At 38.3% G+C, this 23824-nt stretch overlaps 3 protein-coding genes across 3 annotated transcripts; 1 reads left to right on the top strand and 2 right to left on the bottom strand.

Moving 5' to 3' along the window:
- Window positions 1–404: 404 nt before the first annotated feature.
- On the top strand, window positions 405–7824 carry LOC126875187 (trypsin-4-like). Its single transcript, XM_050637953.1, has 5 exons — window positions 405–811; window positions 904–1042; window positions 1691–1807; window positions 2813–2959; window positions 7464–7824. Exons 1-5 carry the CDS (start codon window positions 768–770, stop codon window positions 7617–7619), a joined length of 603 nt encoding a protein of 200 aa, XP_050493910.1. The 5' UTR covers window positions 405–767; the 3' UTR covers window positions 7620–7824.
- A 793-nt stretch (window positions 7825–8617) lies between these two features.
- LOC126878243 (trypsin-4-like) lies at window positions 8618–14329 on the bottom strand. Its single transcript, XM_050640833.1, has 5 exons — window positions 14300–14329; window positions 11565–11653; window positions 11293–11434; window positions 10121–10384; window positions 8618–9008 (listed from the first exon to the last, which is right to left on the bottom strand). The coding sequence occupies exons 1-5, from the start codon at window positions 14327–14329 to the stop codon at window positions 8862–8864; spliced, it is 672 nt and encodes a 223-aa protein (XP_050496790.1). The 3' UTR covers window positions 8618–8861.
- A 2440-nt stretch (window positions 14330–16769) lies between these two features.
- LOC126875149 (trypsin-7-like) lies at window positions 16770–23552 on the bottom strand. The gene is made up of 6 exons (XM_050637876.1): window positions 20312–23552; window positions 20149–20237; window positions 19887–20028; window positions 18991–19104; window positions 18639–18788; window positions 16770–18437 (listed from the first exon to the last, which is right to left on the bottom strand). Exons 1-6 carry the CDS (start codon window positions 20495–20497, stop codon window positions 18288–18290), a joined length of 831 nt encoding a protein of 276 aa, XP_050493833.1. The 5' UTR covers window positions 20498–23552; the 3' UTR covers window positions 16770–18287.
- Window positions 23553–23824: the final 272 nt, after the last annotated feature.

The raw sequence follows: 23824 nt of genomic DNA, 5'->3' as shown, positions 1-23824 counted from the left end.
TTTTAATTACTTAAAGTTTAATTTTTAATCATATTAATGATTGTTATCATATAAATTAGAAGGATGTACTTTAAAATTAACTGATTTAATTTGCGTGTAAACTGCGTCTTAACCGTGATGAATTATCTACGAGTGAACGATAACAGTCGAGTGTTAATAGTGTCGAATTAACAGACAAAATATTTGGTATTTTCTGTGCAGTTCTTGCGTCCGATAACTTCAAGTACGCCGACATCACAGAGTATCCTTATCATGTAAGTCAAAATATTGATCGTAACATTTGAAGATTGTCAACATTTGTGCATAGTTAAGACGATAAGATTAAAAGAACTCGGTTCAACGCTCATTTAGTACGTATTCACACTTCAGCCATTTCAGTAGTATGGTTGTACATACATGTGCAAACCGAGTAATTTATTCTAATATTTTTTACTTGTCAACTATAGATAAGCACGAAGTTAGAACGATGTAGAGACATTGTTCGTTTGAGTTTTAATTTAGAAGAACGTTTGATCGCAACTATGACAAAAAGCAAAGAATTAACACTACCTCTAGAAAAATATACATTTTTCGATCAAATTGCATCACGCATGCAAATACTTACAAATGGTGATTTAAGTACATTAATTCAATTTTGCGATTCTACGTGCAATAGTCTCGAATAGAAAATACGCTATTACGTTTTATGATTGTTTCGTTTGGCGATTGCTCGTGTGATACAGGTGTCCATCGAGATCTACGGGAAACATGTTTGTAGCGGAGCGTTAATGCACGAATCATGGGTGATGACTGTGGCGTCCTGCGTTTTTGGGTGAGTATCGTGCACGGAATTCCACGCGGTTTTATAGAAATTGCGTATCAGCGCGAACCAGCCAACGAATAACGGAACGTAATTGCTTACAGTTCGGACCCGGCTACGATGACTGTACGAGTACGTTCGTCCATGCTTTCTGTCGAAGGAGACGAATTGGAAGTGGCCAACATCGTCGTACACGAAGATTTTGATAAGTACGTGCTGCTCAATGATATCGCGCTTATCAAGGTATGAACAGTTTGACTTGTTATGGCGATTTTTGTCGAACGAAAGCTAAACATTTTGGCAGAATTTTGAAGTCAAATGATATACTTGTTTTAACCTTTTAATACCGCTGTGCCCTTACTAAACGTATTTTTCCATTTTTGAAGATATTCCTAAACCACTAAAATTGTATCCGTCTTATGAAGATTCCACTTATTTTTAAGTACGGTAAACTATCGATCTTCCACATGATACAAAACGATAGAAAATTTATAGAAAACTAATTTTCCGTGATATCGTCGAAATACTTTTACTTTGTTCTCTTTCAACGATTTTAAACCCAATATCTCCTGTCTCTTCTGCAAATGGATAAAATGGCATAGAAATATTTAGCTGTTGTGGCAAAAGCTCGAAAACGAACGGTTCAACGTAGGCGCGAAAAGTTCAATAAACGTCTGGCGATGATGCATTAGTGGAAAGTTGAAGACGAAACGTGCCAATGACGTTTACGATGTTAATTCCCGAGAATATCGTTGAAAAGTGAAATATAAGTTTTTCAAAAAATATTTACAAATTCTATCCTTATGAGGGAAACATCGTATTAAGTAAAATGGTATTGAGAAAACGTTTCGAGATAAATATTTAATTATGTCGTATTTTTCTGGAGCACAGCTGAGAATTCCCGTACAATTCGGCGAGAAATTGTTGCCAATAGAACTTCCGGAAAAGGAAGACTACAAGCTCGATGATGGAACGACGTGTTACGTGACAGGCTGGAGGCATACTCTGGTAGGTAGTGTTTCTGATGTTATTAATAAAATAAAACTTTCGTGCTGTCAATAAAGTTTGGTAAAACGTGTCGGCACCATTCGTTAATCGTTTATCTATGTTTCTAATTTTATAAATTTTGATGTATCGTGAAACGTTGCTGTGCCACGTGATTCTTATATTCAACAATCGGATATAAATTGGCAAAAATATTTCTACCGATAACACGGTAAAATACGATGAAAATGTGCCGTGTTTTTAACATTGTATCGCGCTGGAAAATCGTAGCAAACGAACATTCGTTTTATGCTCGGCGCTGATTATCTTTCCGTGTCATCGTGCGATCATTAAAACGCAAACTCGTTCACTAAATATTCACTTTCATCCCGATATCTGATTCCATTTTTGTCCTGATACGATATCTGGCGAACGCGGAAAAAACAAATGTATACACCTTTTATGATGGCCAATTTTCAATTGCCGAATAAAGAAACAAGCAACAACGCGCATTTCAATTTCGTTAACGCCCGGGCAAAATTGCGCGAACGATATTTCGCGATATTTTCAAAAGCAATAGATCAAACGATTTTTATCCTACCGTAACAACACGATATTCGTTCCATGAAAATTCTTCGCTCGAAAACGTTCAAAGAGACATTTAAAGATAGTCAATGAATTAAATCGAAGCTTCTCTCTTCCACTTTTTACTTTTCCATGTTCAAATTAACCTTCTCAAATTTTCTAAAAACTGCCCACAAACAAAGCGTCGTTCTTAGCACGAGCTTCGTTCGGATTAGTCAAATTGATCGAATTGCGTTTTCGTCGCTTTGCGTGACGTTGGCTCGTTGCAATTCAGTCGCTTGATTAATCCGAATAAAGCTGCACGTATCGATCTTCTCATACGACAATCGATATCCTGATCCACGCACATCAGCGATCGTACACACTACGCTCTATCCAGTCAAGCCATTGTCTTAGCTATCCTGAAGCACCATGTGATCTGTTTGATCGATCAACGATTTTCAGGCTGGTCCGGTGGAATCCCGGCTCACGGTGACAGCTGTACCGCTCGTGAATCAGAGTACCTGCAGCTCGACGATGCCCTGTTACGAGCCAGTGTTCCAGACGATGCTCTGCGCTGGTAACATGACCCACGGGGTAGAGACGTGTCAGGTAAGATGGAGATCAGAGAACGTGGCCTAGAAGCAGATCCAAGGGGCAGAAAGCGGTTGGAAACTGAGATCGTAGACAGAGGAAAGGGAGAGATGCGTGGATTCGCGAGCCGCGACATCCCTGCGGCAGTTAAGCGCCCTGAAGGGTTTTGCTAAGGAGATTCCTCGACCTCGTCGTATGCGATGCCACTCGACGCTTGCCTCTGTGTGATGCTGATACGCTGCACCACTTTACCTGTATACGTAGTTATACAGGATATGCCATGCTACTGGAATAGATTATAGCTTTGGTAGGACAGAAGATGAGGAACAATTTCATTAGGCAAAGTTAAATGATTTCGAATGATACATTGCTCGGTATGAATACTTGGACAGGCGTGGAGCTTTAAAGATTTTGTGGTCACCTATACCTTGTTTAATGGAACTACCAGTTTCTTTTTCTACTAATCGATGCGTTTTCTTATTTTCTACGAAAACGTATTAAGAATTTCTCTATGAAAGTCGATTAATTTTTAAATCTCTTTTTGTATGTAAATCGATCGACGCGTCTTTTTATTCCCTATGGATAAGATTTAAGGGTTAGTGAGTTAAAAAATTGTTTTTCTGCACCGACAGACGAAATTTTGTATTCCGTATAAAACGATATTAAGACGCTTGGATCGAAAGTCCGATCAGCGTGAGAGATATTTTTGACGTTTAATTTCGTAGTATTTATAACAGAAAACTCGAGAGTATGTCTCTCCTTGTTTTTCACGAAATGCTAGGCATTTTAATAGAAAATAACAAAACGCACAGATCGTATAAAAAGATCGATAGTTTCGTTTAAAAAGATAGGAGTGAGCCTAAAATCCTCGAAACACCACCGTTTCCAACGTAGACAATTTTGCCTGACGGAAACTTTTTCTATTTTCTACCGTTTTCGAGCTACAGTGATTGACCCAGTTATGCGAGACACTGTGTTACGTACATGTTGCTTGCATGACACGGTGATGTTAGCCGCAACCGTTTTCGAAATACAGAGCACGAGTCCCCAAAAATGTGCCACCGGAGGTTGGTTTGGCAGGTTGGACGGTAAGGAAGACGGATCACTTTGTTTTGGTGGTCATTGTTTGCCGTGCAATTAGTGGATCGAACAGGATGGTTGATTGTTCAGCATAAATGATCGAGTGGATGTTTTAGGGAAAGTTGAGCTAATTATTCGTCGAAGATAGCATCTTAGGCAAAGAAAAGTCGTTTAACAAAGTCGAGTTATTTTTACTATGGTTCGTTGTAAACGAAGGCGAGGCAGAAGCGTCGAGGAAGCACTGGATTCTGTACAGGGTTGAGAATTGCATATTTCAAGTTTTTGAAGTTCTGACAATGAGTTAAGGAGTTCGAATAGTTTCATAGTTTTGAAGTGCAAGAGAGTTTGGCAAGATCATTGAAATGCAAATTACGCATCGTCTGCAAACTCTACTTCTCTTTTTGATATAGGTACTGTTAAAGAATCGAGAGCAGAAATTAATTTCTCGGATATTTCGTGATAAGTTTCTGAACTTTCCTCGATTTTTCGTTATCAGCACTAGTAACTTGTGACCTACAACTTGTGAAATCATCCGTAAAATCTTTTAGGGTCCACGTGTGTAACCAGCTAATTCTTTTACCTATTTTCATCGCCTTAAAAGACAATCACATAAACCAGACACATATATCTAGGATCGTAAATTTATATCGAATCGTCCATTCGTTGAACTACCATGAAAATGCAGCTGGAATTTTAGAAACGGTACTTCTTGACGAACAATGATACGTGAAACAACAATGCCCGATTCATGCACCAATACCACATTATCCTCTGAATATTCAATGGCTATTGAAATTTCTTGGATTCCATTGGCATTGTTTATCGTTTATTAACACGAGCATTCGTTCGAGTTTTCCTTTGTAAACTTCTCTTAACAACGCGTTCGTGATAATAATTCAACGAGTCAACATTTCGATCAACGTTTCAATCATATGGTTGTCGCTAGTATAACGATTAAATCATTGAATTTGTTATTATCGTGTAATTGAAAAGCTTAGAGAGATACATACATAGAAGCGACGAGGTTTGTTTTAATAAAAGCTATGAATAAAATTAAATCTAAAGAAATTATCGAACGTATTAATTGCTCGAAAATTTATAGGTCACAATGAAATTCTCTACACAAATGGTCTTACGTATAGCGTTTCTATTAATTGATGCGATCTTTCATTAGAATTCGGATTCATTAGAAATTTTCATTTGTACTTGATTTGCATTTCCTGGCAAATCTGAAGATGTAAAAGCGCATAAAATGCATCTAGTATACGCGCAGAAGTATGCAAATTAAGACAGTAATTAAAATATTTAAATAAATTTCTGTATAGGTCTTTGGTTGTGTTTATAAAAATATGAATTTACGTAAATATCCGCAGCCTACTTACTAATTAATTTTGCGTTTCAAAAACTTTCGACACATTTGCACCGTTTTTCCACGCAATCTCACAGTCTCAGTCGATTATAATTGTTCTCCACGTACTCTGGCTGCTTACACTTGGTCGTACAATTAATCAACGATCAATTTAACGTTTGCCGGGTCGAGACACACGTTCGACTAATTCAGGCGGCGCGGTGACCGAATCAAATTGTCAAGCAAACTGATGCGCCTGATTTCAAGGCTTTGAGTCGAGCGCAAAGATAACGTCGGGCAGATAAATCCAGTGATCTAGATTCGAACGATTCGTACGTGGACAGAATTGGAAAAGACCGGATAAACCGGACCATCGAGGTTGAAAATTTATGCGATCCGTAATTAGCAGGCGAAACGAACGGCGAACGTTTGGTATCCATTGGGTCAAGGAATTTCAGATAATTATAGGTTCGTCGCAAGTTCATTTGCGATTTGTGTGTTGGAAAAGCGCAATTTAGCATTCGCACGCTAATGTTAGTTAGATTCGAGTATTTTAAAGAGAGAAAAGGATTTTAATTGCATACACGGGCGAGTGCTTTAAGATAGATCAGATCTAAAGTGAGAAATAAAAATTTCATATATCCCGACATCGTTGAAATCTTGTTCTTTCGCGAGGTTGGAAATAATTTCTAGTTCAATTCCTGCAATTACATTTAAACTTTCAATAATTTCTCATTCTTGTCTTTTAATTTATGGAAGTGATCGATATGACTTCTGAACAGCTCGTATAATTTTCATTTGGCTTTGATTTCAAATATACGCATAGCCGAAAGTATCTTCGATAACTACACCAACGTATTTCTAAGATTTGGCAGAAGATTTATTTCACTCCTGAATCTTCTTGCTTATTTTTCATTCTGCGAAGGGGAGAACGTTGGCAAATTGTCAAACAAGTCCAATTAATTATAGGCACCATCGATGATATCATTAACGCCAATATCTGACATTGCGTTCCATTTCTGACTGAATCGTCGTGCTAACGGTTCGCCGATACAATGCACAAAAGATACGTCGGGTTTATAAGCAACGTTTGAATACGGTCAGCTGAATAGAAAGTGAACATTATTCATCGTGCATAATAGAAAATTGTCATAAAGCTGCGGAGATTCCTACACGCCCCGTCGTTATAGTAATAACAATAAAATTCGCCAGAGCGATAGAAAAATCTATATCTTTCGGTTGGTTCTCTATCGCCAATAGATTCCAATTTTTGTTCCATTTTTTTTTTATCCCTCCCTTGTCCCTTTCGCATGAATATTTCTCTATTGGAAATACAATCCCGCGAAAGTTATGTAACGCTGCACGTCTTTTCAAAACAGATAAACGCGATGGAGATTTCGAACGCTGAATTTTTGAATGCGAACGCGTTTAAACGAAGCAAAACTAAGCGAAATTTTCAAACCGTTCTTCAGTGGCAATTTTCGCGTTCTTTGTTCGAGGTTATTGGCGAGTATCATAACGCATAGTATACATATACGTAGAACGCACGAGGCGATGCTAGATTTTAAAATTCGAAATAACCTTCTGCCATTATTGACACCAGTCGTTTTATCTTCCTTCTTCCACAATTGTTCAATCTCGATAATTTTATTTTTTAGTGCATTCTATTACACGTGTGAACGATATTTTCAACTGTTGCTAGAAAAAAGTTACAAATTATATTCACATCTCTGAATCTAAATAATCGAGTGAAATCAAAGTTCGCTTTCGCTTCTCACTGGGTTATTTGTTTTCTTCTGTAATTATTATTATCAATATATCTTAAAAACTCTTCTTTTTTTTATATATCTCTATCATATTCGAATACCTTTCCCAAAATAATTATTTTCCCCCCATTGAAACGCAGAAACGTTTACTTAAAATCGTTCGATACCTAAAAATAAACTGACAAAGTAGTTTAGTTTCGAATGATAAATGTCAAACGATAACGGCTGCATCTATTTCTGTCCAATAGAAATAGATATTGTACGCGAGAAAGACAGAACTCGGAGCTACAAGTAATCACTGAAACCGTCAACCCTCGTCTGCTTGCAGGGTGATCCAGGTGCTCCGCTGATGGAAGGCCAGACGCTGATTGGTGTTCTATCCTACGGATTAGGATGTAAAACTATGATACATCCGGGTGTATACACTCGTGTCAGCAGTTACCTAGCTTGGATCTCGGCAAATTCCGGTATCCACTATATATGAGATGATATTCGTGAAACTACAATGTCAACATCGCTAACCTTTACCCGGAAGTCGTGGCAAACTGAAGCTTCTACCGTTCTAAAGGAATGACGGAATGGCTGGAAGATTCTTCTACCCGTTCGTATATCGTCAGGGCGATGTCAAAGCTATCTCGCTTTATAAATTTGTCGAACGTAGTAAAAGGGCTTTATGAAAATACAACGAACCTAGAAAGTACGTCTTTTGTTTCTTCGCGAACGATTTTCCTCTCCTGTATTGCGCGTATAACTGCACACTTTCATTTCGTCGAATTTTTCCATCTTTTATATCTTCGTTCTTTGGTTCAGCTCGAACGAACAAACAGAAACTAATAAGTTGGTTCAAATTCCAAGGAGAATACTACTCCGTGTAGAAGAGACAGAAAATCCGAAATAACTGTTACACGATGAATTTATAAATCGGGAATTTAAACTGCGAAGCAACATCCATCGAGCAAATTAATTAGCGGGTTTCACCGAGTACGTACACCTTATAACGAATACCAAATTCGTACGATAAAACACAGAAATGGTTTGTTTACGGAACTGTCCGTTATTTTCGCCCGCTGCTGCGTAGCGGATCGTTCATTAGCAAAATGATAGGATTCTTATGCTGGAAATTCCCGATTAAATACTAGACGTTTTCAATGAGAAATAACCGAATCAATTATGGGGCCACTTGTTACGTTTTTGTATTAGGATTTACGCATGTTTCGTTATTGATTTCGCTGCTTTCGCCACGGTTAAACGAGCAACGCTGAACAGCAATTCCTCGGTTCGTGCTTATTTCCTCTACAAACGTAACGTAAATATTGGTCGCTTATTAACAATCGTCGAGATAAAATATTCGAGAAGAATTGTGCGACGAGTAAGGATAATTGGTACGTTTGATTCGTACGCGGTAATTGAGTGGTGGAAAGGGGAACGAGCCACGTCGGGCTACGGAACACCATTTATTATCGAATACTCATAACCCGTGATCTAATTGTGGAACAAAAAGCAGTCGGCGATGACATTTCAGCGCGTCGAGATCACATTAATTATTTGCGAAAAAGCAACCGCGAATCGTGGTGGTTTTCGTGCTCGTCGAACGCGTTCCGCTCTCTTTGTAAACAAAGGGGATGGCGGCCGTGGTAGCGACGCGAATTGTTTGCAGGAAAAATTTCACAGATCGTAGTTGCTTCGATAACGTTCTGTGCTCGCGACTAGGATAAACAGAAAACGCTCACAGACCGGTTTTCTCGGTGATCCAATTTCGAAGGACTGTCACACGCGTGTAAACGCCGGGATAAGATGGCCGCGCGCATCCAAAGCCCCACGATACGATTCCGATCAGTTTGTCATGCTGCACCAACGGTCCGCCACTGTCGCCCTGTCAAAATCGTAGTTTTATTGAGAAAAATTAGAAATTTGCTTATCTTTAACGCGGCAAATGTTACATATACAGGGTGGTTGGTAACTGGCGGCACGAGCGGAAAGGGGGTGATTCTACGTGAAAAAAGAAGTCGAAAATATACAATAAAAATTTTTTGTTTGAGGCTTTGTTTTCGAGAAAATCGACTTTGAATTTTCGCTCGGTACGCATGCACTTTATCACATCTCGTTATAACGGATCTTACTGTAGATCGTTGTTTCGATTGACGTTATTTTTTAAATTTTTAAAATTTTTAAATGTTTAAATTTTTAAATTTTTAAATTTTTAAAGTTTTAAATTTTTAAATTTTTAAATTTTAAAATTTTTAAATGTTTATTCTATATTTTCGACTTCTTTTTTCGCGTAGAATCGCCCCCTTTCCGCTTGTACTACCAGTTACTAACCACCCTGTATATTGTACCATAAGTTTACGGTATTATTTATCGGTTTCAAGTTATTGGGGGAGGAATTTATTTCAATGGAACGTCATTTCAATATTCGTAACACTGATATCTGATAATCATGTCACTCTTCCCTGGGAGATTCTTTTCCTAATCCTAAATTTCTCGTATGCAGAGTTTTTTTTTGCAATTATAATTATAATTACAGAGTTACTAGGGTTTCTTCTATAACGCCAGAATTCTTGCTTCTACAAGATATTCGCAACATTCGAACGCAACAAGAACGCGAGCGGACGTTCGTAAGGATTAAATGGAGCATCTGAAAGAATCGAACAAACTCTCTGGTGCATTGTTAGTTGCAACCGGGTGTTCGAACGTCCTGCGAATGCTCGATTTCCGATTCGGTATTTCCGAACATTCGCCAAATGGCGAAAGAATGCTCGTTTGCGGCGTTTTAATTCTCAAGGTATACCAAAGTGGAAGAAGAGCGAACGTTCGTCCGCTTGGTCTAAACCTTAATATAATCGATCGATTAATCGTAAGTGATCGATCATGGCCTGAGGGACGAAACATTATTAACTTAATGACTACGTTGAAATAGAATTAATGCCACGAGTGTATTGATTCGCATGGAAGAAAGCTACTAACAAATTAACGACATCGAATTACCTGACAGGCATCCTTTCCTCCGGCATTCACATAACCAGCGCATATCATTCTTCGTGTGATTGGTCTGGTCATGTACAAACGGGAACACTGAGCGCTAGAAACGAGTGGTACTTGCACTTTACGTAACCGTGTGGTCAGTGGACCGTTGTTTCTCAAAACTCCCCAACCGGTAACCATCGCATTGCTGCCAGCCGTATAATGATCGGCTATTGGTGCCAGCAGGATCGGTTTTACCCGCGAACTGTACACCAGTCGCTTTTCCAACTGAAATTGTAATTGGTTTGAACGGTGCCAACCGTTGAGAGGCTGTGCATTGCGGAATTGATTGTGAAACGGTAATTGAATTCTTCGGCTTTATTCCACGGAGGCCCGTTAATAAATAAACCTTGTCGATCGACGCTCGGTTTGCCCTAGACCTAACTTCACCGACCGCCCGGATTTTCGTTACCGCTTGCTTTTTTCAACCGCTTCGAAATGGAGCGTGAAGTCGTCACGCTTTTACCTTGCTCGTGATACCCAAGTTTTTGCAGGTTCGATCGCCGTTGCAGTCTTACGAATAGTTTACGAGTTTAGTTTGTAGGAAACGGTTATACGTTGAGACGCGAATGTGTCGATTCTTAAGAAAGCCATACTTTGTATCACGTGCAACAAGGTATCCGTGAAAATCCGTTCTTTAAAAAGATCAGTCAGGTATTATTGGAATTTTCGAGTGTTTAATATCAATCAGAATTTCGATTAATCGATTCGAAATCAGTACGGATAGATATTGAATCTTTGTAGAAAACTAATTTTCTTAATTCTTCATTCGCTTCGAAATTTCCCGTATCTTAGAATCTACACGATGTTATACGATTGGGCGATATGAGACTGTTTCGAATTTCTGGTTAAACAAAATAGATTTAGAAAAAATAAATATCTTATTTCGCGATATACGAGTATTAAGTTCAAAAGGCACGCGCAGAAATACAAGAGAGTAGTGTACAATGAAATTCGACGATTCAGGGTCCAGAAAATAAGTGGCTCGCTAACCTCTCACATAGAATTGTCGTTTCTTTCGTTTTACTATTACTTACAAACAATTTTACGAACAATTCTACAGCCTAAAATCGCGCCAATTTCGATGAAAAGGGCGGCAACGTTCGAATAAAAAATAGCAGAGAAATCCTACTCACCCGAATCAGAGCAATATCGTAATCCGCGATGCTTCTGTCGTAGCTCTCGTGAGTGATGATTTTTTCGGCGATGACTACAGTGGCGTTGTCCTCCGTAAGGTCGGAAGTGCCTGCCTTGATCGAAAAGAAACGAACCAAGGGGCTGAAATCGAAACAGAACGAAAGAACGCTCATTAACGCATCGTTCGCGACTAGGGCTATTCGTAGATACACACGCGTTGCATAACGAGATCGATGGTGCTTGTTAACGAAACTAGTACTAGGGTACGTACCTCTGGACACAGTGCGCGGCTGTGACGATCCATTGCTCGCTAATGATAGAGCCACCGCATACGTGACGATTGTTAAATCGAAGAGACACCTATAAATTTCAGTCGGCGTGTATCAATTTTGCGGACGATCAGGCCAGAAACAACTGTGAAATTTGTGATGGAGAAAATATCGTCGAAATACGGAACACGACCAGCCTGTTAAACGAGGATTAATATCTTTCCTGATATCTGCATCGAGCGAGCGACTGGGTTTCAAAATGCCGAACTCGTGACCGTGGTCACGACCAGAAAATTACAGCTGCATTCGAGCTAAATTATTCCCTTTTTTCATATTTATAGTATTCGTAAATTTATAGGATTTGAAAATTAAAACGCAACGTTCGCGATATTTTTCTTTTTCTTTCGATGACACGTGGCTCGAAGAGGAAGAATCAAGTCGAGGATTTCCGGATGGTTAATTTTGCTCGCCTTGAAGAAGGGAACTTAAGAGGAACTTGGGAGCAACTTGAGATAATACGTGGAAAAAAGGAAAGAGATGGACTCGACGGACGATGTTTTTCTTCGACAGGTAAAGGTGAACGAACGTAAAGCTTCGTCGATCGTTGTACACGAAGATACATCGGTCCTTAATGGGCTGTTTTGGCGCAAGCCGCGAGACGAAATGTTTCCACTCGACGGATTTCCACCAATTAATCTTCGCCAATTGCGGGAACGATCGTTTCGAATACTTACCTGGTACGGATGTTCATCGATACTTGCTGGCTGGCCTCCTACGATGCGACTCTCGTCAGCTGGAAGAATCAATAGTTGAATTTGCGTTTCCACTTGTCTGCTCGTTGAAAAACTACTAATCAAAGCGCGATATCGTTCGATGAATTTCCATAGAATTTAATGACTTCCCTTAAATCGAGAACTATCGAATAATCGTGAGTAAGAGACAATTGCACTCTGTTAAAAGCATCGCGTGCTCGTCTCGGTTTAATAAATCAAAAATTGAGCCAATAATCTAGCTACGGAAAAATAATAGAACAATTTTAATAGATTTATCGTACAAATAAAGGCAATTTAACGTGCAAATAATTTAAGACTATAAACGAACGATACGAAAACACTAATTTAATATATCTGACTGAATAAATAAACAATTAATATTGTACAATAAGATGTTGCCGAATTTACCAATTGAAATCCATACGAATTAATAAATTCTTATTTAACTAGAAATTTAAAAATCCTTCGAATCTTTTTTAAATCAGCGACAAAATGTAGTAAATCGTGGGATGAATGAAAGCAAGCAAAGTATGAATTATAACGATATGCTTTTTCCTTCTTAAGTACTTCAAGCGTTCAAAGTGTTTTTTTATCGAATTACAGGCCAATCGTACGTACGATCTGTGAAAAAATTCTGCGAGAGCCCGAGTAGAACGAGCTGCAATAACAACAGCGGCGTATACATGCTGGGAACCTGGTTCAAGAACTACCTGGTCGCCATAAGGCTCGCCCTTCTTTTATTTCGATATTCGGGTTAATTGTCCTTCGTATCAATTTACCCGAACACGAGAAAAATGTCCGATCCACGAAAGTTTCAGACTGTCGACCTGAATTCCACGTCGATTACGTAAAAGCAGCAAGACTAACGTAAAATTTCAACGCCGTGACCGCACGATAACGTTATTTCTTCTGGAAACAACTGCTTTTCTTTTCTTTAAAAACATTATAACAAGTAAAAAACGTATGTAACATGCAGAGTTTCATTTTAGAATCATTTTAGTGGGTCGATTATTTACGGTACCAAGAGATCAATAATTTCTGCACAAGCGTTTCACGCGTTTCTTTCTGATACCATCGAATTAATAGAATTTTAAAGATGTTTAAAATTGCAGTGTATTTATTCCACTAACGTTATACTATATCTTTGATGCTATAAGAAGCAAGTCGTTCCCTTGGAAATTGTCTCTATGTACGTGAAAAACATGAGACAGTTGCTGCTTTGCGTGAAGCAACGAAGCTTAGAGATGGAATCTGAAGAAACAAGACAATTATATACGAATTTATAATTTATAACTTGTTAAAGTATACTAACCATGGAAATCGTTCTATTAAGTGAAAATAATTTGACAGCGTAAAACGTATCGCGTACTGCGTACATTTAAAACGTAATTGCTCGTATGTCTTAGACATCTGACATAAATATGCGCGAAGGACGATCGATTTCCAACGACGCAAGCAACAACAGCAATTCGACTCTCGTTTAAGAATCGTAGTAACCGACCCGTGGGATCAGGAGGAAAATTCGAAATACACGGAACGTATCGAATAGTCATTAGGCAAGTTCGTTGCACACGATGCAGAAACCGACGAACCGACAGGCAACGACAGACTGTTGTTAAAAGGATATCGATTGCTCGGGGAACGTAATGCCCGTTGCATTAGTATGCCGAGTCTGACATGATTCTTACGAACGCGCAATCGGCCAGGGTAAATTCTCTGTTAGAATCGGGCTCTCTTTACGAGACGAAGATGCCGATCAACGCCGGCACGTACAATGGCGACGCTTGTTTCCGCCGCCCTTTACGAGCCAGCCATCTGTGCAAAGCTGCAAAATCGTTTATGCAACGGCATACCGACGGAAGGTCTCAAGCACGTCCGAGTCAGTCGTAAAATTAATAATTCTCGATAACGAACGGCCTTCTGCCTCCGACAAGAAAAGGCGAGAACGAGCAGAACCGACTTACATGCAGCATCGCGCTGCATACGTACAGCATGTTTCTTAACTTTCTCATAGGAGAGCTCGAGAAAGAGAGAGAGAGAGATAGAGAGAGAGAGAGAGAGAGAGAGAGAGAGAGAGTTGATGAAACTGTGAACTGTAGCGTTATAAATTTCATATCGTAATTCCCGTTGGATTCATTTTTGATCGATTCGTGCTTTTTGCTAGAGAATTTGTCAAGTTAAAGGAGAATACGAGGGAATCGTTAATGGTACGTGCGATTTATGCTTTCAATTTTACGCTGAGAATTTCGTTTCTTCTTTCCATCGAAACATACAAACTTCGTATAATCTGCGATTGAATGTAAAATAAAAACGGAGCATATATGTATATCCAAAGTTTTGAATGACCGCATAAGTTGTTGAATTGGAGTAATTTCTAGCTTTAAAAGGCTTAGACTATGTGTTTGAATAGACGAATTTCACGCGAATAATTTACTCGAGCGTTTCGTATTGTGAATGATAGAATAAGGATTTCGAATACACATTTTTATTCGTCGAAACACGAACTTAGCCGTAAAAAAAGTTTGCTCGAATTAAACCTAAAAACGTCTTCGTGTGTCGCAATGTGTTTTTCATGAAATAATGGTTTTTGATTTTAACTCACTGACGTTTTCGTTTTGGAAGTACAAGACGGCTGTTAAAGAGGATTAATGTTATACGATAATAACGGATACTTTGTTGCCATTAAAAGTTGCATTTTGTAAATGTGGAAAAGATAAATCGTACAACGCGCACCGCACGGTTACATGCATAAACATGTAATGGAAGAAATTTGTAAATGTACATATATTCATATATTTAAACGAGTTTATCTCTTCAAAATGTATCGTTGAAATTCAGTAACTGTGTGCATATTTTCATATCAATGTGTACCTATGCTGTTTTAGAACTGAAAACACTTTTTAAGGAGTTCATATTTCCCAAAAACTTACTAAATATTTATTATTATAATTAGCAAATATCTTTATAAATAAGGAAATATTTACTAATATGTAATAGAAAATTAACATCTTTTTTTGGATTAAGAAACCTTTTTTAGTCGTTAAAGAAAAGCGATCGTTTAAGGATGAAAAAATTACGTATGAAATTTAGATGTTCAGATTTAAATATAAAAATACTTTATCGATTAAAAATCCGCATTTTGTATACTGTGGTATGTAAAAGAAGATGCATAGTCATATGGAAAAGTTCTCGAACTGCAAATTAACTTGTTTTATTTTTTATTATTAATTCACTTTCCTTCCAGACGTCAGCTTTTCATTCATCAGCTATCATTCACTCCTTTCGAATCTTTTCTTCTCTTTTACGATAAACTACAACTCCTTTTTCTTTGCTTCTCGGTGAATAAAAAGCTGAATAAAAAGAAGGTTTAAAATTTTATCGATCGAAACTCTGCATTATTCTTGTAAAATTAATGGTTACTCATAAGGCTAAAGGTTTTTCATTCAGCTAACAGTAGCACCATTTCGCAAAGGCATCCGTGGCGAATTGATTATCGCGGCGAATGGCCTTTATTATTGCTTCCGGTTCTGCCTCCATTAAGATAATGTCGTAACCGTTCATCGATATGGTTCGACGGCACTTAAAATTGCGTAGTTCTTCCAAGAAAATGAACAGTATCGCGATATCGGCTGCGGTCTGGCCGATCCGATGGAAAGTAAACTGCTTTAATCGTCGTACTTCGTGATGCAAGAAGCATTAATTGCTTCAGGGCATTCGCGAAATATTTCCTCCGATAATTTATTAGCGCTGCAAACGCCTCTGTATCCGTTGCCTAATTGGTATCGTATGGAGAAATAAAATGTTCACTTCCCGAAATAAAAAGAACGAAAGTGTTCGCTTCATTTTATGTTAATGTAACGAAAATAGTTTTATTCGTGGATACGAAAATCGCGATAATCGCATGGGATTATTGTTCATTCTCGACAACGATCGACTTTTCTATCAGCCGTTAGCGGATTGGCGCGATACCGAAATTAAATTTCCAGTTTCCAATCAAAAGTGCTCGTCTCATTATTCGTAGATGCGAGAATTTCGCGATAGTTACGTCGAGTTATTTTTCGTTTGCAACGACAATCGACCGTGCCCCGGTTAATTCGCTTTTAAGTTGAAAACTTTCGGAAAGTACCCGCTAATTGACGTTCAAATTTCGGTTAACGTGTTTTAAAATCCAACCCGATTTCTACGCCCGCGGAGTTAACGCAAGAATTAAGCTTAAATGGCGGAGAATAGACGAGCGAACGGTTTTCGGATGGTTACGCTTGCCGGTGAAAAGTGCGCCTCGGACAAGATTGCTTGATTGCGCGATAGAACGTTAATTGTTGAAACGGGAAACAATTATGTCGGCGAAGAGTTTGCAGCGACGCTAATTGTTTAAAATTTTCGTTGGGAAAGTTTACGTTGACGAGGAATGTTTCAGATTTGAACCATCGAGTTTTCATTTTATTCAATGTTTCTTCCATAACAGAAATCCATAACATTTTTTTATTGTTTCTGTTTATAATTAAAAAATCGAATATAAATTTCAATAATATGATTTAACAGCTGTATAACTTATCGAACGCTTAATAATATCAGATACTATAAACTATCCTGTAATAACAACTTAGACAATTTTATACTTTGATAGATTTGTCAGATTTATTTCAAATTTCACGAATATAATCGCGATAGTGGTGTCTCGGTACGTTAATCGGGTCTCAGAATATCTCCTATGAAACATATAGTATATTCGTAAAAGGTGTCCTACTACTTTCGTGAACCACTGTACGTAGGTATGTATAAGTATATAAAGACGTACATAATCGGTTGTTAACAACGTGTTAATCGAAAGTAACGTGACTATTAACGTTACGTTTATAATCTTCATACTTCTGTCTCGATCTCAAGCGAAGCGATTAAATCGAGCGTATGTTATTGCAAGTCTGTTGTCTCGCTTCAGCCGCATCGTGTCTGTTGAATATCAAAAACTGCAACGAACAAATAGAATTTCCAATCTCTAGTAACTCTAACTTTATTAATAACTAAATTCCTTTCGATCCGTTGTGATCCTCTTTTTCTCGTAACAAGGAGAAACATTGCTCCGTTTCCGGTAAAGAATGCGAGCAACGAAACCACGAAAGTTTCCCTTTAGTTTCTTACAGAAGGTTCGAGGAAACAAAACGAATAGAAACGTTATATTTTTCAGCGTGGGAGTCATTTGAATCGCACGGTTCGGAAATTGTTTGCGATTCTATAAATTTTCGAACTCACTGGATTTACTTTCAATTCGGTCGAAATTTCGAATGTTTGCAAACCAGCAGTAAAATCACGCATACGCTCGGAAAAGAAGAATCCTTTCAATATTGAACGTTCCCGCATTCACGTCGAAGTCTGCTAAATAAGCCTCGCTGATGAGTTCGTCTAGTTCATCTAACTTTTTTCATTTTCTTTTCTTTTCGTTTTCTGCTTCTAAATCACGATTTGAATCGCGCAATTGTTGAAAGTCCCATTCGTATCGGACCCATAAGAATATTATTCGATCCGACGTATGTATATAAGTCAGAGTAAAAAAAGACTTGATATTAGATCGATAATCATCGGAGTTTAATCCTTTTTATTTTATGAATCCTTTTAATTATCAATATTTGAGATATTTAAAGAACTCTGATATTTCGTTTCTAGAAAAGGAAACAGAACAGAATAAAACAAAACAAGATATATCTAAATGTAGGGAGAATTTTCCCTATATAACTTCTTCTATCTTTCTATATATACTGTTAAATTAGTGTCATCGTATCTCGAAATGACGACGCGAATAAATCTGAATCGCTAAAACTAGGACATTAATTTGATGGATGGATAATAGATAGGACTTCTCGACGTACTTTTATTCTCCGTCTTTATCAAAAATTTACTGACGCTATTTGTAAATTTAAGACTTGCGAGATTGTTGTACGCCGAGGGACATTAATTTTACACTTGCGTTTTCTCCTTTATCCATTGTCGCACAGCAGAAACTCGCGTGTACACTCCGGGAAACCTGGGATCTGTGCATTTGCCCAAGGACCAAGACACGATGCCAATTTGGACTTTGTTATACACTAACGGTCCTCCGGAATCACCCTGTGGTACGTGGAAAGGTAAGTCACAAAGGTGGGTCGTGCGACATTAAAAATATCGATAAAAATAAATTTCGTTTCTCAATAGTTTCGTTAATAGTAACGCATCTAGCAAACTTTCGATATCATAGTGCAATACGACGGTACAATAAAACTTTCTGAAACGAAAGAAACAAAGAATAAAAGAACACTTTTAGAAATTTACCTTACAAGCGTCTTCGTTGTTCGGACTGTCCGTGCATATCATGTTGTCCGTCACCGTGATGTTTGCGTTACTATAAATCTTTTTGCATTCCTTTTGGTCTAGGATAGGTAACGTCAACTTTCTCAACGAGATCGACATCGGACCGTTCTCCTACAAGTACATAATGGAATATTATCTTCCGAATAATATACCATTCCGAAGCGCAGAACGTCTGTGAAGCGCGTTCGAAGCGGCGAATATTGTCAACCGATCGACAAACAAATCTTAATATTTACGAACGTGAACGTTGACCAAACTGTCAAGTGATCGCGTCAAACGCAGGTTTATCCAAGACGGTAAGCCAAGAACTTACCGTCACATATCCCCATCCTGTCACCACTGCTTTTTCTCTGGCGTTTACCGAGCTCGAATAAGACGCCAGGGTGATCGGTTTCATGGTTTCGCTCGTAGATATCTTCTGCGGTAACTACGAACAGATATCGTTTTTAAGTTTAGCTATGGAATTTACAAATTACGATCGAGTAGGATCCTTTAAGGTCACGGTATAGATTTATCTCTATTTTTTAATGGCAAATTTTCAAGTACTTGTGTACTTGTAGAATTACGTGATTTCTCGCGGAAAAGATACGAGAGAATAAAGTAAAGGTGTAGTCGACAAATATTGTTTAGACCAAAGATCTTCCAGTTTCCTTCAAAAAGTCTGTATTTCGATCGTGACTTACTATTGTATGTATCGTAGATAAGAGATAGGAACGTAACAGGGATTAATTTTCATCAATGTTGACAGACTGAAAATGTTACAACTGTTTGTGCGTGTTTTAGATGTACGATAAGTAGAATTTTGTTTATCACAGTGCGTGGTATATTAGTTTGGGTCATCAAAATATCGTGACTAAAGTTATTCGAGAAAAATTTTGGCAGGTTTGAGAAACATTTGGTTGGTTATACGTACGCATTACAACCGGAAAACAAACTAACAAAATGTTATCGAATAATCGTTAGAAATGCTCTTGATCAGAAATCATTTCCTTTTCTATATTATAACACGAACATCGTATCTTATACTTTTTGACTAGTAAAAGGAAACACCTATCAACAATTGGAAGAAATTTTCGCAGTGTAAATAAACAGAGGTTGATTTAAGTATATAAATTTCGATTAAACGAAAAGGAGACACCAAACACGATGAAACGCTGTACGCTTAAAAAATTAGAATGTACTTGGAAAATTAGGGGTGAAGGAACGTACCTTTATCAAAGCAACATCGTAATCCAATGTCTTGCTATTGTATTGTGGGTGGCGAATTACCTGAAGCCCCTGCTTGATCTCCGTGCCACCTTTATTGTAAAAAGTACTACCCAAGCGAATTTTAAGTTCCCAGGCCCCTAAGCTATAAGAGAATTACAATTTAACGTGTGAATAGTCATCGTTACGCGACTATCGTGCGTCTCGATAATTAGTAAATTATCTATTCGATGCCGGATTGTTCCATTACTCTACTTATGCGAACCTTGAAACACAATGTGCCGCCGTTAACACCCAATCTTGGCTGATTATGGAGCCTCCACATAACAGTTTTTGTTGATCGTGAATGGATACCTAACACAGAGAAACTTGGTCATGGGTTTCCTCAATGTTTAGCGACAAAATTGCGTAAACCGTGATCAATTCACCTGATATGGACAGTCGGTGATGTACGCGTCCTGTCCCCCTATAATCCGAGGTTGGAAACAGAGCGCGTATTGCAGCGTGCACAGCAGTAACAACATGCACCACATGGTTCTCGACTGAAGGTCCAACGCTATACCGTATGCTTTTAAATCAGAGCAATCAACTTCTTCGCGGAACTGATAAGACATCGACGATGACTTGATACGAGCATTGAAATATTACATAAATTATGTCGTTCAGGTGGATTCGTCGCGTAGGCGTAAGCGCCGTCGCACGATCGTGGCGAACTTCGATCACGTTTCCTCCTCCTATTTTTCTCGTCTCTTGCTCTTTGCTCGTTCGTCGTTGTCTCACACGGCTGCGAACTTTCCGATAGTTCCCGGTCCACGTCGCGTCTACATTGATTGCCCGTAACAAAATTTTCTCTTGACTCTATCTCTTGATTCTTTGTTCCAACGGGCGAGAAAGGTTGGCGAACCACTCTCACGGTGCGAACTTACGTTCTTCATTTCCGGTAGGTAGAAACTCGCGTGAAACAAGAGCCGTGAGCCGAAAAAGGAAGCGAATCGAGAGTTGGTGAGACGAACGAAACGGAGATGCGGTCGTAGGAGGAAAAACATATAGCGGAAAGAAAATTAATCGATGCTTGAGTACTAGCTTAAGTAGATATCAACTTCTGTGAAATCACGTTAATCACGAGATACGATTACGATAGAGCGCACGATTACGATAATATCCGACAGTGATATTAACAGCAAGAATACCAATATTGTATTCTATCACGTTCTTTTTCTGTAAATCTAGGTATGTTGTACGGTGTCCAGGCTTTGCCAGGTCCACGTTTAGACCTATCGCTTAAACGTGCTCGAACCATAAAAATGAACTTTCATCGAGTTATCGTTGGATCTTGCACATATCTGCGATACCCTCTAGAGTCGAGACGAAAACCAGAGACATCTTTGGCAATGCCCCCCTCTTACTCTCGTCTAGTTCTTTTTTACGAATAAGAATGCTACATCGTCTATTCCAAAAAATTTCACGACGACCCCGAAAAGGCGACGTTATCGTAACTTCGCTTTTACAAGTCTCGCTTGTATTTGATTAATCCGCGCGTGTACATTTTCAGCGTGAACTCGACCGTGGAACAAACACCGGAAAAATAATATTTGAACTAGCCTCGTACGGATTACGATTTATCCATGCAACATTTCACCCTGTAACGTAGACGCGACAGCGTCCGCTCTCGCCGTACGCGGTCTCTATATAATTTTTACTACGACCGACTGCAATTTCGATTACTCCGCAGTAAATAAAATCCGATCCGGAAATAAAACAATTGAAACGACGACAAATGGTGTTCCATTTGTGGCTGGTAAAGCGTATCATTCTTTCTTCCTTTTTTTCGGTTTCTCTCCTATTTTCTACGTCGTTGTATCGTTGCTTATTCGCGCGTACACGCCAACACTTGCAAATCTTGTCACACGTAATAGAGCCTGCTAACGAAAAAAGCTAAAAAAAGGGGAAAAAAGGAGGAAAAAACGGGAGAGAGTAACGGAGAAAAGATACACAGACGCGATTTATTCAATGAACGCACGTTATGGACGCGTACAGTTTGGCATCGTGTACGGATGTGTATTGTATCGATTGCAGCCGAGGGCTGATACGAAGTGGCGCGAACAGCGAAACGCGCCTAGTTTCAGAAACGCGGACACGTGTTTCGAAACGTTGCGGGACGAACGCAGAAATTAATGCAATGGCAAACGACCCTCGTAAACGTAAAAGGCCAGGCGGTAGCGTTAAAATTATACGATGGCCGTATCCAACGAATGCACGGCGGATACCTATCTCAAGTGTATTATAAATGTGATGAACGCGGCTCGCAAAGGAAGTAACGTGTATTATTTATAGCACGGCCGACTGAACGCAATGAAAATAAGGCGGCATTAGCCGGCCGGAGCTGCGAAAGTGAGGACCACGAATAATTCCACAGCGTGTAATCCGGCTGAAAATTACCATTTAAATTTCACTCCTGACCACGACCGCCACGCGTTTTCCGCGACTGATGGGACGAGAGCCCTTGATTAACTGCGCTAAAACCCTCTCGCTTCGAGAACGACACTTCGTATTGTTTCAGTTTTGTTTCAGCCGGAATTTAGTTACCATTATCCTTCTGACACGTTACATCGGGACGTTCTCGAACCGAAAGTGACTTGAAGGGAAAATTTCGACGAACGAAATTTATCGATATGTAAAGTCTGGTACTGTTGACATATAGGTGTCGAAATCCTGTACGAATTCTAGTTTATACAAGTGAGTAATCCATTTGTAAGATTAATCATGTTTATCGAAATATATTTGATTTATCTTTTTATATTTCTCTTCTCTGTTTAACGTTGAACGCATCATAGTTATGCTTCGATAACGTGTTTTTCAACCGAAGAGCGTCGGGAAATCGTAAGATCGTTTCATTTATCGATGTTTTATATTATGTTAAAATTTTTTTAGGAAATTTACATGATGCAACTTTAAACGAAATAGGGTGTTTGTACTTAAATATTTATATTTCGATTAAACATTCCTCAGATCCCTATTTAGCTTCAAGCTTCCATCGAAATTTCCGTATTAAATTTCGTTATTCGTTATACTATATACAAAATCAGGCAATGTGAATTCGATGTATTATTAAATCAAGTATACAGAACTCCGCAGAAATTAATGTATTTGATAGTTAATATCCAATATGGATTGAAAAGGTGGAAAAATATACACTGCGGATATACGCTACCGATTTACAACTTTACACAAGGGCATAAAAATTCATATTCCAAAAAAATTTCAATAAGTGAGACAGCAATTAACAGTGATAGAGTCGACGAGGGGTAGTTGTTACATGTTTCAGATATTTCTATATCGTGAAAAAAAAAAAAAATAGAAATTCTACTGAAGAAAAAAAATGTAGATGTTAAAAGACAATAAAACTCAGTAATTATAAAGAAACCAAGGCAGATATCACAGGATAATTTTAATTTATAGTATAAATACAATTTAATAAATTTTATGTATGTACATTTCATCGGAAAATTTTACCGCATACGGTAAATTCAGTAAAATTCAATATCTATATAAAATTTTAATGTACCAAACTGAATAACTAAAAATTAAACTGAACAAAGTCTATGGTAAACATAAAATCGATTTTCATGTGTCCTCTGCGTTTCTACCTATAGAAAAATTACTGACAACGTACCTACTGTATTCTGTTCGAAATCGTGAATAATTTCATGAATAATTTGCGAAGGTCGATTTAAATGGGACACTCTGTATATTACACCATATAATTTTATTACGAATAGTTATCTTCGCTTATCAGACATCTGCAATTTTTTTATCCACCGATTCTTTCAGTGTCGGGACATTGTAGTCGGAACGAGCCGACAATTTAATCGAAATTCGTTTCGCTATTGCGAAATAATAGTTTTCACAGAACGATATTCCTTCGGTGAGCTTCTAGTAAA

This window comes from Bombus huntii, chromosome 2 (assembly GCF_024542735.1).
Source record: "Bombus huntii isolate Logan2020A chromosome 2, iyBomHunt1.1, whole genome shotgun sequence".
NCBI lineage: Eukaryota > Metazoa > Arthropoda > Insecta > Hymenoptera > Apidae > Bombus > Bombus huntii.
The sequence above is the reverse complement of the archived record's forward strand: the minus strand, read 5'-3'. Positions and strand labels throughout refer to the sequence as shown.

What these genes read in the sequence shown, in the direction of transcription:
- LOC126875187 (XM_050637953.1), top strand. Translation starts at nt 768, where the DNA reads ATGCACGAATCATGGGTGATGACTGTGGCGTCCTGCGTTTTTGG. An exon ending in CAGGCTGGAGGCATACTCTG is followed by an intron (nt 1,808 to 2,812) that starts GTAGGTAGTGTT and finishes AACGATTTTCAG; the next exon opens with GCTGGTCCGGTGGAATCCCG. An exon ending in ACGGGGTAGAGACGTGTCAG is followed by an intron (nt 2,960 to 7,463) that starts GTAAGATGGAGA and finishes GTCTGCTTGCAG; the next exon opens with GGTGATCCAGGTGCTCCGCT.
- LOC126878243 (XM_050640833.1), bottom strand. Translation starts at nt 14,329, where the DNA reads ATGCTGTACGTATGCAGCGCGATGCTGCAT. An exon ending in TATGCAGCGCGATGCTGCAT is followed by an intron (nt 11,654 to 14,299) that starts GTAAGTCGGTTC and finishes TGAAATTTATAG; the next exon opens with GTGTCTCTTCGATTTAACAA. An exon ending in GAGGAAAGGATGCCTGTCAG is followed by an intron (nt 9,009 to 10,120) that starts GTAATTCGATGT and finishes CGATTTTGACAG; the next exon opens with GGCGACAGTGGCGGACCGTT.
- LOC126875149 (XM_050637876.1), bottom strand. Translation starts at nt 20,497, where the DNA reads ATGTCTTATCAGTTCCGCGAAGAAGTTGATTGCTCTGATTTAAAAGCA. An exon ending in ACGATGTTGCTTTGATAAAG is followed by an intron (nt 19,105 to 19,886) that starts GTACGTTCCTTC and finishes ATCTGTTCGTAG; the next exon opens with TTACCGCAGAAGATATCTAC. An exon ending in CAGGATGGGGATATGTGACG is followed by an intron (nt 18,789 to 18,990) that starts GTAAGTTCTTGG and finishes ATGTACTTGTAG; the next exon opens with GAGAACGGTCCGATGTCGAT.